Source organism: Leguminivora glycinivorella, chromosome 22 (assembly GCF_023078275.1).
Source record: "Leguminivora glycinivorella isolate SPB_JAAS2020 chromosome 22, LegGlyc_1.1, whole genome shotgun sequence".
Classification (NCBI taxonomy): Eukaryota; Metazoa; Arthropoda; class Insecta; order Lepidoptera; family Tortricidae; genus Leguminivora; species Leguminivora glycinivorella.
Genome location: NC_062992.1, coordinates 7,568,572 through 7,586,134, shown reverse-complemented (window position 1 = coordinate 7,586,134; position 17,563 = coordinate 7,568,572). Strand labels below are relative to the sequence as shown.

The 17,563-nt window shown below is 37.3% G+C and overlaps 2 protein-coding genes across 2 annotated transcripts; one reads left to right on the top strand and one right to left on the bottom strand.

The window, feature by feature from the left end:
- Positions 1-236: 236 nt before the first annotated feature.
- Positions 237-2,464, top strand: LOC125237880 (NADH dehydrogenase [ubiquinone] 1 beta subcomplex subunit 9). The gene is made up of 3 exons (XM_048145112.1): positions 237-381; positions 939-1,081; positions 2,231-2,464. The coding sequence occupies exons 1-3, from the start codon at positions 281-283 to the stop codon at positions 2,419-2,421; spliced, it is 435 nt and encodes a 144-aa protein (XP_048001069.1). The 5' UTR covers positions 237-280; the 3' UTR covers positions 2,422-2,464.
- Positions 2,465-5,044: 2,580 nt separating this feature from the next.
- LOC125237879 (derlin-1-like) lies at positions 5,045-13,992 on the bottom strand. The gene is made up of 5 exons (XM_048145110.1): positions 13,600-13,992; positions 11,768-11,959; positions 10,909-11,057; positions 6,520-6,630; positions 5,045-5,686 (listed from the first exon to the last, which is right to left on the bottom strand). The coding sequence occupies exons 1-5, from the start codon at positions 13,750-13,752 to the stop codon at positions 5,566-5,568; spliced, it is 726 nt and encodes a 241-aa protein (XP_048001067.1). The 5' UTR covers positions 13,753-13,992; the 3' UTR covers positions 5,045-5,565.
- Positions 13,993-17,563: the final 3,571 nt, after the last annotated feature.

The following is a 17,563-nucleotide window of genomic DNA, read 5'->3' as shown; positions in this document are numbered from 1 at the left end:
ACCTCGGATACTGGCAATCAAATATATGAAAGAGCCGCGTTCCTAGCACACAGTCTAAGCGAGCGAGCGAATCCGCGGGCAAAAGCTAGTATGTATGTACCTAAAACTCTGGAAATCTATTTTTTGGTGGAGCTTGCACAAAAAACTCACGGTTTTACTTAATCCGCAATTTGCATGTGCCGTGTGCAAGAACCAATAAATTGTATTTCCGAACGAAAATCGAAATTGTCACAGAAATGTCAATGTCAGATAAACGTCAGAATTCAGTGCAAAAACAAAGATGGCAGGCGCACTGCCTCTCGGAATTAGAACCCACTCTCAAAGAGTTTGCAGCCTTTACAAAAGGGCTCTGCGTAATGTCGAAGCGTTTTATGATAGACGGTAAGTTATTACGAATACCAAAAATACTTTGGTGACCTTACATGCATAGGGTTACGTAATTTGTTGTCGACACTATAACCTATTTTTTCATTGATTTACAGGTTTATTTTGTAAGATAACTGAAAATCAACTTTTTCAAGACTATAATTTTGCTTTTTGTTGAGCTCTTTATCGATACGAGGTGTTTATTTTAACCATTTCTTGGTCTTTATTTATTTTTGTTTTACCTTCATTCGTAGGATAGATTTTAGCAGTCGTATTAAGTTCATAGATTTAGTTTCCTAAGTTTGTATGTTACTTTTAAACTGACATTTCAACCAATTCGTCTAATATATGTATTTAAAACCATCAAAATATTATAGATATTTCAATTGTAAATACAAGATGTCAACTTATTATTGTAAATGCAATGTAGATAACTCTAGAAACAGTAAAATCTGATATTAACGTAAACTATTTTAGTCACTGGCATCTTCAAAGTAAAGTTTAGGACAATTAGTTAGCTGATCGACAATAATCCTCAAACAAAACTTTAACTTCTTACTATCATGTTGCAGCGATGTGTACCGCTATCAAGCCGTCCTGCTGCGCGATCGGTTCAACAAGAACGCCAAGATCCAGGACATGCGCAAGGCGGTGCAGCTCCTGAAGGAGGGCGAGGAGGAGCTCTTCCTGCAGCAGCATCCTATTCCTAAGAAGTGTAAGTATCATACCTTTCATAAGCACCAAGTAAAAAAAAATGTTATATAGCATTCATAATAGAGATGGGCCGAATATGGACTTTGCCGAATACGAATACTCGGCCGAACATTCGGTTCAGCTCTTACCGAACCGAACATTCGGCCGAATATTCGGTTACGCCATATTTTTAAAGCGGAGGTGGAGATTAAAACTATTAAATGATTGATAATGGTTACATATGTTACTACAACTATGTTCTTATGATTTAGTGGATAAGTAAAACTTAGTTCAAACAACTCTGAACTCTTCTCAACTCTTAAGCTACGGTTTTTTAACTTTTTTACAAAACAATTGTATTTATATTTTGACGCATAATTATCTCTTTTTAGTAGTTCCTTAGAAAGCTACTAAAATAGGAGCTTATTATCCAATGGAATACGTAAGATCTTCATTAGTTATTTACTTTTTTTATTCGGTAAATATTTGGCAATGCAACCGAATTATTCGGCCGAATACGAACATTGAAAAACTTGCCGAATATGCCGAATACCGAATATTTACCGAATATTCGGCCCATCTCTAATTCATAATAAATGAATGATAATTATATGAACAATAGCAATTGCATAGTTCTTTGCCATCATTGCCTTAGTAGCAAATAATGCCAACAGCTGACAATAATAATAATAATGATTATGGCAAAATACAAGATTAGCAGAGCAGCTTAAAATACAAGCTACTGTGAAGTCCTCTTTGTTTAAGTTTTTTTTTACTTTATCTAATATATAATGTAACACTTTTCATTGTTTGTAACATTTTCCATGTAAAAAAAAATATTTAACTGTGTATTTCCATAAATTACAACATACAACTCAGCGGTTCTGTGTGCATAGCCAAATGCACAAATGCTCATGATAATCTCTTTCATAGCTATCTATCTCTATCGCTCTTGCGTATTGGCAAGACAGAGACAGACTATATTTCTGCGGCTTACAGAAATTCCGTTTGACTATGGGACCTGTTGTTAGTTTTTTTTTATTGGATTGGATAAGGAGTGAAGCAGTTATGAAAAACTTATATAGCATGTATCTAGTGATCATGTTGACAGTTATCACAATGGAGTTTTTTAAAGCTAGAAATATCAAATCAACATTGATTTTTCTTCTAGTCGCCGAGAGTCCCGGCGGCGTGGCCTACGAGCGTGAAGTGGAGCCCCCGGACTGGGTCCTGGATTACTGGCACCCGCTCGAGAAGGCGCAGTACCCGGAGTACTTCAAGCGGCGCGAGCAGCGCAAGAAGGAGTTTATCGCCATGTGGGAGAAACAGTACGGCAAGCAGGAGGAAAAGCCGCACCATTGAGTCTTGTATCATAGTTAATTAGTCAATATATTTGTTAATACAATTATGCTTTTTATTTTATACAGCACTTAGTTACAAGCAATTAGTTATAAAGCACAAGTTGGATAATCCCTACCTTATTTCGAACCTCGCTAAACCAATATTAGATAAGAAAACCTAGCTAGATTAAGATTTAGAACTATGGTGCCACTACCACAGTATAATAAAGAATACTATAGTGGCTGTAAGTGCCGCCTACCCCCTCTCGGTTACCTCACAGTTACCGCCTGTCAAAAACGCGAACAGTCAACCTCTCATATTTCACTCATACAAGCATAGTACACGTTCACGTATACGAGCTTAGACTGTGTGCTAGGAACGCGCCTCTTTCATATATTTGATCGCCAGTGTCCGAGGTGTGACTGTACATACTATAGATAGACATTTTGGGTATAGGGTTAAACTCAGAGAACAATATAGCAGAAATTAAAAAGTGGCAACATTGTAGTGTCGTCCCGTTTTCTTAGATAGTGTTACCACTTTATAATTTCTAAAATGCAACTGGGAGTTCACATTAAAGAAGCCATACATAATGTTTAAATTCTTTATTAAAGTTACATGACTCTGTATAAATAAAATGTAACATATATATACACTTGTACTTGATGTAAGTATATATACGATATTGTATTTACAAATTCCTATTTAAATTAAAATTCGATTGAAAATGTGATGAGGAATGTACTATTGATACAAAGGCCGTAGCAGGATAAGAGAACAAAAAGTGCTCTTTATGATTAGGAGCTGGTTTTTTTTTCTATAGTTACTTACACTTAGTAGTACGATTGTGCAAAGTTTTGTTGAAAAGTTCCCAGTGGTTCGGCCAGCAGAACAAAAAAACCAAATTCATGAAATATGACTATTCTCTAAAATTATTTAACTTTATCATACAATCTTTTTTTCATTTTGGTTAACTAAATAGTACTTATAACCTGGAAGAACACTGGGAATTTTTCAACAAAACTTTGCACAATCGTACTACTAAGTGTAAGTAACTATAGAAAAAAAAAACAACGTCTAATCATTAAAGGGCATTTTTTCTTCCCTTATCCTGCTTTGTCGCGGTTAAAACATACGATGTAGTTGTGACTGTATTTAAAAATGCAATACACTGATATACTGAAAATTGTCAGTCCCTTAAAAGGTACAAAGCAGGGCACAGATCAATACAACAAGATGGCCCTTACAGGGCGACTCGCGGTCACCAAGCATACGACAAATCAGGTTTATAAAAGTTTGAACGCGTGCGACACCGATCAGTAGCGCCCAAGTATACGACCCGCTAACAGTGTCCGTGTCCGCTCGGGAAAAAATCTTAAATAATCAATTTTGGTTGCAAACAATGGTCTCTTACAGCATAAAGTGGTGTGGCAAATCTTCTAACACTTCTACATGTAAAAAAGATGGAACAACATTCCACAGTTAAGTCAAATTAATTATTTTGTTGAATATTGTTTATTGTCCGCGGAGTTCATTTATACTGGTCAATATGGTTGTGCTGAGCGGCGCCGAGGCGCGTCCATCCCTCTTTACCGAGTTAACAATGTGATATGCTATCCCTTTCACGTAAACGACTAGGCATGGGGCCATGTTAGTTTATGTCTGTTGCGGGAACTTCGTACTGCCGTTCGTACCATGTGCTACCATTTTATGAAATATAAAAGAAAGCAGATTTGTAATAGTGAATAATTATCTAGAATCTGTAGAGTCTGTAGTGGTATTTAGTTCATTGATTAGTTTAGAATATTTAGTTGGTTATTTAACTTAGTAAACGTAAGTAAAAATGCACAGTTTAGTTATTAGTTACTAGAATGATTTTTATTGAGATGCTATCACAATTATCATCCTCCTTGCGTTATCCCGGCATCGGCATTCGCCACGGCTCATGGGAGCCTGGGGTCCGCTTTGGAAACTACTACCAAGATTTGGCGTAGGCACTAGTTTTATGAAAGCGACTGCCATCTGACCTTCCAACCCGAAGGGTAACTAGGCCTTATTATAATTTAATTATAATATTATAATTTGTTGCAAAACAAATTCACCACAGTACTGGTACCGGTACCATTGTCTATAATAGACATGTCCCATTCCCATCCCTACTGCTAATCATAAAGGCGCGCCATTATTTGAAACGACCAATGGCAGCACCGTGCGCGCCCGCCTCACCCCGCAAGGATTGGTGATTTGCGTCTCGAACAATATCGCTTGCATTTGGCTTCTAGTGGGGTGTTCTGTGAAGCAGGGTCAGTGAAAATGCGTAAATAATTAAAAACTGACTGTTTGCACAAAACAAATTCATTTCAAACTTAATAATAAATTAGTCACAGCATTGGTCGTTGTAGTAAAAACAAAGGATAAAAAATGTTTTAGTTAAAATAACTAAGACTAAAGAATGTTAGTATACCACGATGTGTATAAGTAGAGCAAAATAGCGCTTATAGCCGAAGTAATATCTCTGCTTTGCCTAAAGGTTGACTGGTAGAGAATGCTGTCTGGCATTAAGTCCGCCTTTTGTACTTTTTTTTTTTTTAGTATGAATAGGTAGACGTTTGACCACGATCACACCTGATGGTAAGTGATGATGCGGTCTACGGTGGATCACGCTTACCTATGAGATACCTATTTACTCTTGCTTTAAAGAGACCTGGATATAAGTTTTTCTTTGTGTACAATAAAGATTAAATAAATAAATAAAATAAAGTTGTAAAGTAGGGAGCTCTAACTGTAAAGCAACCAAACTACATCGGCAGCGACATTGGTAGCAAATAATATACAAGTGTTATTATAAACGTCATAATATAAGTTTGACATAAAAAAAATACTGGCATAGGTTTTGTTATCAAAATCGCTGCTAACTCGGTTGGTCCGACTCTTTTACTCTACGCTTCATAGTAGGTATTCTTTACTTACATATCCAATCCGTTTAAATCGCCCAATAACATTAAACCAACTTAAATAAACGACCAATCAGAGGAAAACCAGTCGGTATAAGTATAAACAGACCAATACTGTCAGACCGGCAAGCATAAACCACCAATCAGAGACACCCAGGCGATTTAAACCGACCAATAGCGTTAGACTTCAAGGGTGAACGGCCAATCAGCCTCAGTTGCCTCCAAGCGTGTAGCCGGTACCCCAGTTGCGTTGCCCCTGGACGGGGCTGCGGGCTGGCTCGGGGCGCCCGAAACCGGTCACTGTTGTTCGGGAGTTTGGGAACCATTTGCGCCTGAAAAAATATATAAAGTATTAAAAATACCCCCTTTTACAAACTACCTAAAAGACTCATCGCTCGTTAGTATAAAAAATAAAACTGCCTTCAAAAACAAGCGCGTTACAAAACACGGAGAAACTAAAAAGCAAAAAATAATGAACCTTTGAATTCAGATTTCTTTGAAGGCGGTTTTATTTTTTAACCGACTTCAAAAAAGGAGGAGGTTCTCAATTCAACTGATTTTTTTTTTGTTAAAAAGTTTATTTATTTGTTGATTTTTAGTGGTTCCTATTGATATTATAAGTACCTATCAGTCCGAATATGCGTACAGTAGTGAAAGAATTATCCTTTAAATCCTAACCATTGAGGAGTTGACCTTCCATCATCAGCTCAGCTATATAAAATTATTACCATCAGGCGTAAATACTGGTGTGCCTTTGAAAAAAAAATACACTAAAAGCATTACAAGTGCCTATAACTTTTGAAGAGTTCCCTCGATTTCTCCAGGATCCCATCATCAGACCCTGACTTGGTGCCAATGGGACCATCTCGGGGTTATACCCGTTCGATTAAAAAAAAAATTTTGAAAATCGGTTCACGATTCTCGGAGATATGAGGTAACATACATACAAAAAAAAAAAAACATTCAGTCGAATTGAGAACCTCCTCCTTTTTTTGAAGTCGGTTAAAAATGCGTATACGCATGCTTGCAGGTTTCCGATGCGTAAGCGTCTTCATACTGACGAATGATTTCTCATATATAAAATGCGGCTGGATGCTGATAGATGTGACTTCACCCGTATATAGCGCAACTTATAAGGCGGTCTAGTGGTCAAGTATATACTCACACAATAGCTGGTGGCGAGAGTAGCGTGGGGCCGCCGAACTCCTGGGGATACTTGAAGAGTAGGAAGAAGGCCAGGTGGCCCACCAGGATACCGATGAACTCCGCGATCCCACTGCAAAGAAATAAAATTACCACGAGTTCCATCACGTATTGGTTTCAACAGCCGCGTAGCGTCTGTGATTGCCGCCCGGGGCCGATCACCAATTTTGCCGATATGCCGCCCCTCTTATGATCAACATATCTAGATTATTTGGTCATTATAAGTGCGAGTTGTGCTACCGTTGTAAGGGCTCCGTACACCACAAGAAGGGCTTAAGCGCCTCGTTTTTTGAAGGCACTTAAATCATTTTTGAGAATAATCGATATTCTGAACAATTTCTAAAAAAAATGAAACAGAAATTAATTTAGGTAGATTTCAAGAGATTTGGTAACTCCTTTCAGCGGCAGAGAGTGAAATTTGAGTTTTCTTTCTTTTAAGTCCGACTTACGCTTGACTGTAGATTTATAATAGGCTTTCCTGTGTAATCCATAGATTGAAGGCTTATTTCGTGTATTTTTTCTGTGAATTTTTTACCTATTTTCTTAAATTACTTGACTTATAATTATTTGAGAAAATATTTTTAAAATACTTATAAAAAGCTCTTTCATTTTATATGTAACACAATAGAGTTTAAAAAACTTTAATTTTTAATTTTCATTTTTACCAACCAAAAGTGACCCCTACAATTAAATTTTCTTAATTTAAATTGCTTGTCCGTCTTTGGGTCACAGGACATCATATGTGTGCCAAATTTCAAGTTAATCGGTTCAGTAGTTTTGGAGAAAATTGGCTGTGACAGACGGACAGACAGACGCACGAGTGATCCTATAGGGATCCGTTTTTAGGGTTCCGTAGTCAACTAGGAACCCTTATATGTAGTTTCGCCATGTCCGTCTGTCCGTCCGTCCGTCCGCGGATAATCTCAGTATCCGTTAGCACTAGAAAGCTGAAATTTGGTACCAATATGTATATCAATCACGCCAACAAAGTGCAAAAATAAAAAATGGAAAAAAATGTTTTATTAGGGTACCCCCCCTACATGTAAATTGGGGGCTGATATTTTTTTTAATTCCAACCCCAACGTGTGATATATTGTTGGATAGGTATTTAAAAAATAATAAGGGTTTACTAAGATCGTTTTTTGATAATATTAATATTTTCGGAAATAATCGCTTCTAAAGAAAAAAAAGTGCGTCCCTCTAACTTTTGAACCATATGTTTAAAAAATATGAAAAAAATCACAAAAGTAGAACTTTATAAGGACTTTCTAGGGGGGGCCTCTAACTTTTGAACCATATGTTTAAAAAATATGAAAAAAATCACGAAAGTAGAACTTTATAAGGACTTTCTAGGAAAATTGTTTTGAACTTGATAGGTTCAGTAGTTTTTGAGAAAAATACGGAAAACTACGGAACCCTACACTGAGCGTGACCCGACACGCTATTGGCCGGTTTTCCTTTTTGAGGTAATCCAAACCAATAGCTTTTGTCTTTTGTTCCTACTAAAGAAGACGGTCAACCAAATCTTGGTACTAAAAAAACGGCAAATTTAAAAATAGAAGGCTCAGCGGCTAGTTAATTTCTTGAAACGCGTGCCCTCCTAAACCTTGGCGTTGGCGGAATCATCGACGAACCATATTCTAACACTTCAAAAAAATATTGAAAATATAGGGGCGAAGGTTAAATTCTCATAGAAAATTTAAATTTCGCGCCTTTCTAGGGTTCCTTACCAAAAAGGTACAAATAAAAGGCCCTTATATGGTGCGACTCTGTCCGTCTGTCTGTTACACTATTTAATATCTCGAGAACTACTTATGCTATCGCTTTGAAATATGCAATACTTACTTACAAGTATGAACATCGTTAATCTCTACAAATTGAAAGTATATTTTTTTAAATGTATTAATATTAATTACAGAAAATGGCCAAAATAAAAGGGGGAAAACTATAAATTTCAAATTTACTCGGGCAAGTGGGGTATCGTTAGAAAAAACTCAAACTATACATATCAAAACTATTTTTTTCATATTTTTTTTGTTGTGGAAAAAAAAATGTTTTTGAAAAATAATTAACTTTTTTTTACTTTATAAAAAATCCTTTCAGATTTACATTTTCAATTTGAACACTCTTGCGGGTGTTTATTGTACCTGTATTTTTTACAGAATAAAAATGAAAGTTTTTGCTTTCAAAGAGAGGAAAAATGGTTAAAATCGGTTCACACAATAAACAATTATCCCATAAAAATCATCCTCCATACTAGCTCGCACACATTAGTTTAAGTACTTAATTTGCCGAAAGATATCGCTGTACGTTGAACGCTCATTTCCTACATCGCATTTATCCTGATATAATGAGGTCGCTTCAGGAGCGTCCTTACATGTCGTAAACTATTGAAGTCGAGTTGTGATTTTCTTTGGACGTTGTCTAACAATAAAATTGTATATTCAAATATTACTTATGTGGGAATTGAGTCTTGAGGGATTTAGTCAAGTTTGTAGAGTTATATGAATAACATTTGATGATTCAACTTTTGAAAGTTTGTACGGAACCCTCGGTGGGCGAGTCCGACTCGCACTTGGCCGGTTTTTTTAGTGCTAAAATTTGGTTGACCGTCTAATATTACTCGGTGGCCTTAGCACAAAGCTAAAGTATTATTGTTTACTTACGCACATAACATACGAGAAATATTTCAAACTTGGAACAAAACTATTCAACATTCAATTCAAATTCAAAAATACTTAAAATAGACACTTACCCAATTGACAATAAGTGAATTGAATATCAATCCACAAATCAAATGTAATATTTTCCTATTATAATTAAACTTAGCACTAAGAAGTAATTGCAGTTTTTAAAATCGAAACTTCGGAACAAAATGACGAATTTTGTTTGCTCAACTCAAGTATTCATCTGTCGTAAGTACAAAAATGTAAAACTCCATTCATTACAAAGTAAGGCTTAACAGTATGACGATAAGGTGCCGCTTAAGCTCTTTCGCCATAGTTTTTCGAACATTCGCCTATAGTTCGTGGAAGCTCGGCGGCTGCTCGGCAGCCTGCGGCCGCTCGCGCCCCGCCCCGCGTCCCTCGCAGCCGCCGTGGTGCATTCGGCGCCAGCACAAAACAGAGAATTGGCGCGTTTCTCAGCGCGATTTGAAAAATGTTGGTCTCATAATTAACAATTTTATTTATTAGGTTCTGTAACAAAAAGGTATAAAGGAACACTTATGGTGCGACTCTGTCTCTATGTATGTTATAATTTTTAATTGCCGATTTTGCCGCCCCCTGTCATGTGCCGCCCGGGGCCATGGCCCCCCCGGCCCCCCCCTCGCTACGCCACTGGGTTTCAAAGAGATAAGACTACGTCTTATTCTTACACAAATTGACCGAGTCCCACGCTATGCTCAAGAAGGCTTGTGTTGTGGGTACTCAGATAACGATATAATATACATATCTGGGCGACCGAGCTTCGCTCGGTTCTATTTTAATATATCACATCTTTAGATAAAAAAAAAACTTTTATAAATACAAAAACAAAAAAAAAAGACAAAAAACAAAAACTTAATTTCTGGCCGGGATTCGAAACCCCGACACCTACGATCTATCTGCGTACATTAGACCGACCTCGTACGACTGAGCTAAGCGGAATCGATGCGCGCGCGGCGAAATTAAGGACCATATTTTACGTTTACAAACGCGAAAGAAAAACTCATGAAAACTCGAAAATTCGCGTTTTCCGGGATCTAAGGCTACGCTAGATCGATTTTTCACCCCCGAAAACCCCCACATAACAAATTTCAGCGAAATCGTTAGAGCGGTTTCCGAGATCGTCGGTATATATAAATAAATAAATAAATAAATAAATAAATATACAAGAATTGCTCGTTTAATAGTATAAGATATATACATAATATAAAAATACTTATACACATAGAAAACACTCATGACTCCGGAACAAAAAATATCTGTGCTCATCAGAAAAATAAATGCCCTTCCCGCGATTCCAACCCAGGACCACCGCCTTAGCAGGCAGAGTCACTAGTGTCACTACCCACGTACCTGCTAGATAAGACAAGACCGGTCGTCAAATTATTTATTACTAAAAGCGCGGCCACACATGCGCGTTTTGATAGCGTAAGCGGAGCGCAACGATAGCGGTGCGCCGGACGAACGCTGGCGTTGCGCCCAGCGGACGCCGGCTGGAACTAACGAGCGCGGATTGCGAGCGGAACGCCAGCGTTCTGCCGGCGCACCGCTCTCATTGCGCTCCGCTAACGCTACGCTATCAAAACGCTTTATGTGTGGCGGAGGCTTAGGTTTCGATTGAAGTTGCGATCAATGAAGTTACTCACCCTCCGCTGACAATAAGGTTGAACGCGAACAGCACCCACGGTAGATACATGGCGCGGAACCTCGTCCCAAACCAGAAGGTGACAATTACATCCTTATTCAGCTGACACCACACATAGAGGACTGAGATCACCATCGGGATCATGAGTAGCTAGAAAAAAATAGGTTAGTTTAAATTCCCAGAATTTCTTATGTTTCATGTCAAATGGGATGCTTTCCATCTATAAACTTCTCATAAAAACAACCTTATATATATATTATCACAAGGCATCAGGGTGTCTAGACTAGTGGCCAAATGCTCTCCGTCGCATATATTATTTATCTCTCACTGTTGAACTAAAAAAAAATTACTTTATTCAAAAGACCTCGGTACATGTAAATAAAGAGAGAGGGGCCATGACCCTCGTTCCGGGTCTTTTCTGATGCAAAGGCTGTCTGTCGCAATTCAGCGTGGAAATGCATCGAGTGTGATGGGCACCTTTGCATCTGAGTGGGCCCGGAACGAGTTTTGTGAATAGAATTTAGTTTTATAGTAATGTTAGTTTTAATAGAGTAGTTTTATACTAATTAGTATTTTTAAGTTAGTTTTACATGTTGAACTAAAATGGAAGACCAAAAGAGAGAGAACTCCACACAGAATAAGGTGTCTTGTGAGAAAGTTGCTGACTCAAACTTTGAAACAACATGTGATTAAGATACTTTCTCTTACGTTAATTCTTTCATTTTGGAAAGACCAACGTAAGTAGTGTCAGTAAAAATGGCACACCACTCCAGAAACCGATCATCTATAACTTTTATCTTGTATGACGACCAGTTTCCTAGTGGGTTATATAGCATCTGAGTAAAATAACATAATCTCACCGGCATATTAATCAAGAACCCAATAACAACGCACACAAGCCAGTTGAACACCAGCATGGTGAAGTAGTCGGCCGGCTTGCCCGCGAACATGCCCGTCTCCAGGCGCTCCGAGTAGCTGTACAGGAAGTAGCAGTTCACGAGGAACGGGAAGCTTGGTGGGAAATAGAAGAGGGCTGTTAGGGGTCTCCATATCTGAAAAAGAATGCGTAATTTTTTTCATCAGTGGTTCGTAACTTTTGGGAACGAACCCTGACTTTATTCAAAATACATATAAATTTTGAAAAAATACAAAATAATAAATTGCAAAAATGACAGGGCTAATATATATTCTGTAGATAATTTCTTATGTGTTAAAGTAAATGCCCAATCATGCCAAACTGCACTTTTTTCCATGTTTTGCTCACACGACTTATCAATGATTTGGCTTTTAATTGTCATGTCTACCAGACTTATAGCATACATATATTCTATGTGTTAAATTGCTGTAAAAGACATCAACTGAACGAAAAATAAATTAAGGTAGGCGCTTTTTGACATCCCTGTTGTTGACACCGATGCTCCTTCTTACATCTCACAACCCGTCCGTCACATCCATCTTCAAAACCGCCGAAACCGAAAAACAAAAAAATACAACTGCGAAATGCAACCTTTACTGCACTCGTAATTTCTGTAGACGGAGTTTTCACACCCCAAACGGTTTTGACGACAGTGCCACCCTTCAACTTATAGACTAAAATAAATATTTTATAGATATATTATGTAAGTTTCTTTGTAATTTATAAAAGTTATTCGTTTTAGTGTAATTAATCTCGTCTCGTTAAGTTGAACTTAAAAATATTTATTAAATTGGTAGACTACAAATCTCTTTTAACTAGCTATGAATGTATGTATACAACGTGTTTCCGGTAACACTCAAAACCTCAGACACCCCAACTGATTTTTATTTTTTTAAACGCATCTAGAGTATTCATGTTTTAATCTGATGGTTACTTTTTTTTTAATTGAATTTTTAATTTTTTGTACAGCTCTACTTGATTTTTAGCTCTACACTCAATAAAATAATTGCTAACTTCCACCATAAACCATAAAACTATTTATTTGTGTACGTTACTGCAACGACATAAGGTTTACCAATAGACAGCTAAGATGTCACTGTAAAACACTTTAAATATTTGTCACAGTAAACTTCAAATTGGACAGGTAATCGCAGTAAGCAAATTTAAACCCAATATTTAAAATGACAAGGTTGTAACTAAAAGTACGAGTTCAATTTGTTATGACTTATGATAAACATTAAGATTAAACTGACAAACAACGTCAAACTCGTAGCAGAAAAAATAATGGTCCAAGTAACCAGCCAGTATTAATACCCCTAAATACTGAAAAAGGTGAACAACCTCTAGCAATGCGATATACACAATGTTGTCTTACGAGTACAATAGAATAGGCACTTAAAAAATAACTAATAATACAAATTTAAATAAAAATATTACCCCCATCAAGATATAGCTCAATCGATTCTACTCTCGATTCTGAACAAACTGTTTTCAGGTTTTTAGTGTTAAGTGAAACACGGTGTATACTCTTTATTTTGCAAAACATAAATATGACACAGGACAGACAGTACAAGGGCGAACTATAATACTTAAAGCTTATATTTCAATCCTTACAAGTTTGAAAATAAAGAGACTAGGTACATACATTTAGGAAATATGAATGTTGCATGTATTGTGTTAGTCAACACTAACTGTTAACGTTACACTCAACATATATTTCCTTATTCGTAAAGAGCTAAATGCTATAAAACTGTAAAAAAAACAGTGGCTACTTACTTGGAACTGTGTATAGAACGGCGTCCATAATAAAATCAAATTGAACGGGTTAAAGAAACCGAATTTGGCAAAAATACTGAGCACTACAGTAGCAGACAACCAATATCGGGTAAAGAATGGTATTCCATAGTAAAACTCACTAAATTCAGTCATTTTTACTTATTCTTATACAGCGCTCTGGGTAAGATAAACAAATGTAGGATATCGAGTTTGTATGCACTTTTTATGCTTAAGTTTACGCCGATTACATGTAAATACACTATTGGTGATAACTTAAAATGATGTCACCACATACGTGTCACTATTTGACAAATTTCGTGCTCAATTAATTGAATATTATTTATATTTTATTATTGTTTAATCACTGCGCTACATCATCATTCCACAGACACTAATGAAGCAATGAAGAGGTTATCTGTCAATTTTGAAGTTTCTAGATGCCAAAAAAATTGAATGATGTGGCAGTGACGTAATCTTAACAAGGGTTCTGTTATTTTTTTATGGAACCCTTTATACTTAAATGCAATTTTGAAAAATTTTGATCAAATGTAAAACCAAGTAAAACCTATTCAATATATGACTTTTTAACCGACTTCAAAAAAGGAGGAGGTTCTCAATTCGACTGAATGTTTTTTTTTTTTTTTTTTTTTTTTTTTTTTTTTTGTATGTATGTTCCTCGATATCTCCGAGAATTGTGGACCGATTTTCAAAATTTTTTTTTTGATCGAACGGGTATAACCCCGAGATGGTCCCATTGGCACCAAGTCAGGGTCTGATGATGGGATCCTGGAGAAATCGAGGGAACTCTTCAAATGTTATAGGCACATGTAATGTTTTCAGTGTATTTTTCAAAGGTAAACCAGTATTTACGCCTGATGGTAATAATTTTATGTGGCTGAGCTGATGATGGAAGGTCAACTCCTCAATGGTTAGGAGTTAAAGGATAATTCTTTCACTAGTGTACATGTATTCGGACTGATACATATAATATCAATAGGAACCACTAAAAATCAACAAATAAATAAACTTTTTTAACAAAAAATAAAACCGCCTTCAAAAATAAGCGCGTTACAAAACACGGAGAAACTAAAAAGCAAAAAATAATAAACCTTTGAATTCAGATTTCTTATCGTATTGCAATAATCTAAACATCCAAATTATAAACAAATCAATTATTTTTGGAGTCGGTGCCAGCCTGCGTATGGTTGGGTGGGGCAAACAGGCAATAGCAAGGCGATGAACAGGTCTGGTACCGACTGCAAAAATAATTGATTTGTTTATAATTTGGATGTTTAGATTATTGCAATACGATAAGAAATCTGAATTCAAAGGTTTATTATTTTTTGCTTTTTAGTTTCTCCGTGTTTTGTAACGCGCTTATTTTTGAAGGCGGTTTTATTTTTTGTTAAAAAAGTTTATTTATGTCTTGGCTGGTCAGCTCTGTTCCGTAAGAAGGAAAAGTTACTAAAGTTATTTTATACCACATCGGTGGCAAACAGGCAAAGGCATACGGTCCGCCTCAGGGAAAGCGGTCACCGTAACCAAGCGCGGATCCAGCCCAGGATGGTAAAGGCCCGGGGGGGGGGTCATGACAACTCGAGGGGTCTTACATGCGCGTTGCCGACCCATTAGATGATGCAAGGTGCATTGGTTGAAATGAATAATCAGTTGTTCATAATTTATGGAATAGGTATAATTTAAGTATTTACAAACTATCAGTCTAAATAGGTACAATTAGTAGGTATCTATTTACAGTAAAATAACAAAAATATCACATACAAAATACAACTTTTTCACACATTATATATTTACATATACCTACATTTGTTAGGTAAATACACAAATAAATTTCATTTTAATACAATAATTGTAACGTCTATTCACAAAGTTTTTAAATATCTTAAGTGTATTATCACCATTTCACATTCAGTTCATTCTAGCTTCAGTGGCGCGGCGCGGTTGACTGTCCCCGCAAGTATACCCTCGGCCCCAGGGATGGAATTCTTCTCCTATTCTGTTATAGTAGGATGTGAACAGCGCTTGCGGATTGGTATAGTAGGATGTTAACCACGCTTGCGGACTGGTAAAGCGAGATGGGAACCACGCTTGTGGCCTAGCATGAGTAGCAAGCATGCGCTCCCGAGTTCGACGTATGCGTATTGGAGAAATTCCATGTGTTGGCGAAGAAATCTTTCTTGTAAATAAACGTGAAGTGAGTAAATCAATATTACAGTTACGTTGGGAAATCATTTTTAAAGCAAATAGTAACAATTTATAAATACTTAGGTTGCTCATTTTGTTTAGATTACGTTTTATAAATATAATGCCCTGGTGATGTAAAATTATTGGCCTTTTCTGTACAGATTATTTATACCACCGACGGTGACAACCAAGCATATGTCCCACCTCATGGTAAGCAGTTATCATAGTCAATGAATGACTGCAATTCCGGAGGTGTTACATGAGAGTTGCCGACCCTTTAACCACTTGCTCACTTCAAAAACAGGTACCTACATTTTAACTTAAATTGTTGCACTAACGATACTTTTTTTCAAAGAAACGAAAAAAACCGTTCTCGTAATAAATAATATAATTATGATTGTATGCCGAAAAACCAACATAAGTACAAAAATTACATCATGCAACTTAAAGTTTTACCGATAGATAGCGCTATACACAATTACACTTAAGTTTGATCCCTACTCAAAATGTCTGTCTCTGTTATATACACGAGATAATAAAATGTTTCTACAGAACCCTAGGAATGCGAGTAAAACCAACTCTCACTTGAATGGTATAATTTGAGCGTTTAGGATGCGTGCCCACTGGCGACAAAGTTGCTCGACGACTTCCGTGTTGATCGACGACTTGTATGTTAGGGTCCCCCCACATCTAGCGTCTCGCGAACGTCGTCGCCTCTCCAACGCCCGCGCTCCCGCAGCGCCGACGCGACGATGCGGCGCCTCTCGAACGTCGACGTCGCAGTGGCGTCCGCGCGGCGTCGACGCCGCGCCAACGCCGCGCCCGCGTAGCGCCGCCGTGATGCCAGCGGCGACCAACGTCCAGCTAGGGCTTCCAATACCGGGATCCCAGTATCTCGGGATTTTTGGGGTAGATTTCGAAACCGATATTCAATTTTGTAATCGGAATCCCGGTATTTTTAGTAACTAACAAATTATGGCAAATAAACGTAAACTACTAATCAAAAACCTTAAATTTGTGCATCATGACGGTCGCTAGACGCGTAAATATTGCTTTTTGCTCTCGTTTCTTCGACACATTCTCTGTTTAGTGTTTTTACAATATTTCTATGAAATGACAGTTTTTCCGATAAAGAGAAAGCAATATGTCAAACGTAGTTGATACAACACAGGCCACAGACCCTCTGTAAACAAGTTGATGCACCTACATTATAGAAATAACTTTTCAAAAAATTGGTTAAGGCATACGAACAAACGTATAAGCTACTTTTGATTTACTGCCACTGACGTCGAGGAGGCGCGGCGCTAACGCGGCGTCGACGCCGCGCGGACGTCACTGCGACGTCGACGTTCGAGAGGCGCCGCAACGTCGCGTCGGCGCTGCGGAAGCGCGGCGTCGACGCCGCGCGGGCGTTGGAGAGGCGACGACGTTCGCGAGACGCTAGATGTGGGGGGACCCTTAATCAACTGGCGTACTTATGTTAAATTGTCCTCGTTATTTCCTCTCACATACGATGGGACAGTGAATAAAAATAAAAATATATTCGTGTATTATTTATTTAAAATTATATGTATATAGTACTGTCCATACAAAGTAAAATACACTCATAGAATACTATATGTACAAAATAGTTATACTTTTTGTTAAAACTAATAAATATTATGTATGCTCAAGCAAAAGGCGCGAAATTCAAATTTTCCATAGGAATTTTACACTATGCCTCTACATTTTTTTAGAAATGTATACAAAATTCTGAAGTTAA

Bases quoted from the DNA above. Each gene is read 5' to 3' on its own strand.
- LOC125237880 (XM_048145112.1), top strand. From the start codon at position 281: ATGGCAGGCGCACTGCCTCTCGGAATTAGAACCCACTCTCAAAGAGTT. The intron at 382-938 runs GTAAGTTATTAC...ATCATGTTGCAG, and splicing joins GAAGCGTTTTATGATAGACG to CGATGTGTACCGCTATCAAG. The intron at 1,082-2,230 runs GTAAGTATCATA...TTTTTCTTCTAG, and splicing joins GCATCCTATTCCTAAGAAGT to TCGCCGAGAGTCCCGGCGGC.
- LOC125237879 (XM_048145110.1), bottom strand. From the start codon at position 13,752: ATGACTGAATTTAGTGAGTTTTACTATGGAATACCATTCTTTACCCGA. The intron at 11,058-11,767 runs GTGAGATTATGT...ATTTTTTTCTAG, and splicing joins GGTTCTTGATTAATATGCCG to CTACTCATGATCCCGATGGT. The intron at 5,687-6,519 runs GTGAGTATATAC...ATATTTTTTCAG, and splicing joins CTCTCGCCACCAGCTATTGT to GCGCAAATGGTTCCCAAACT.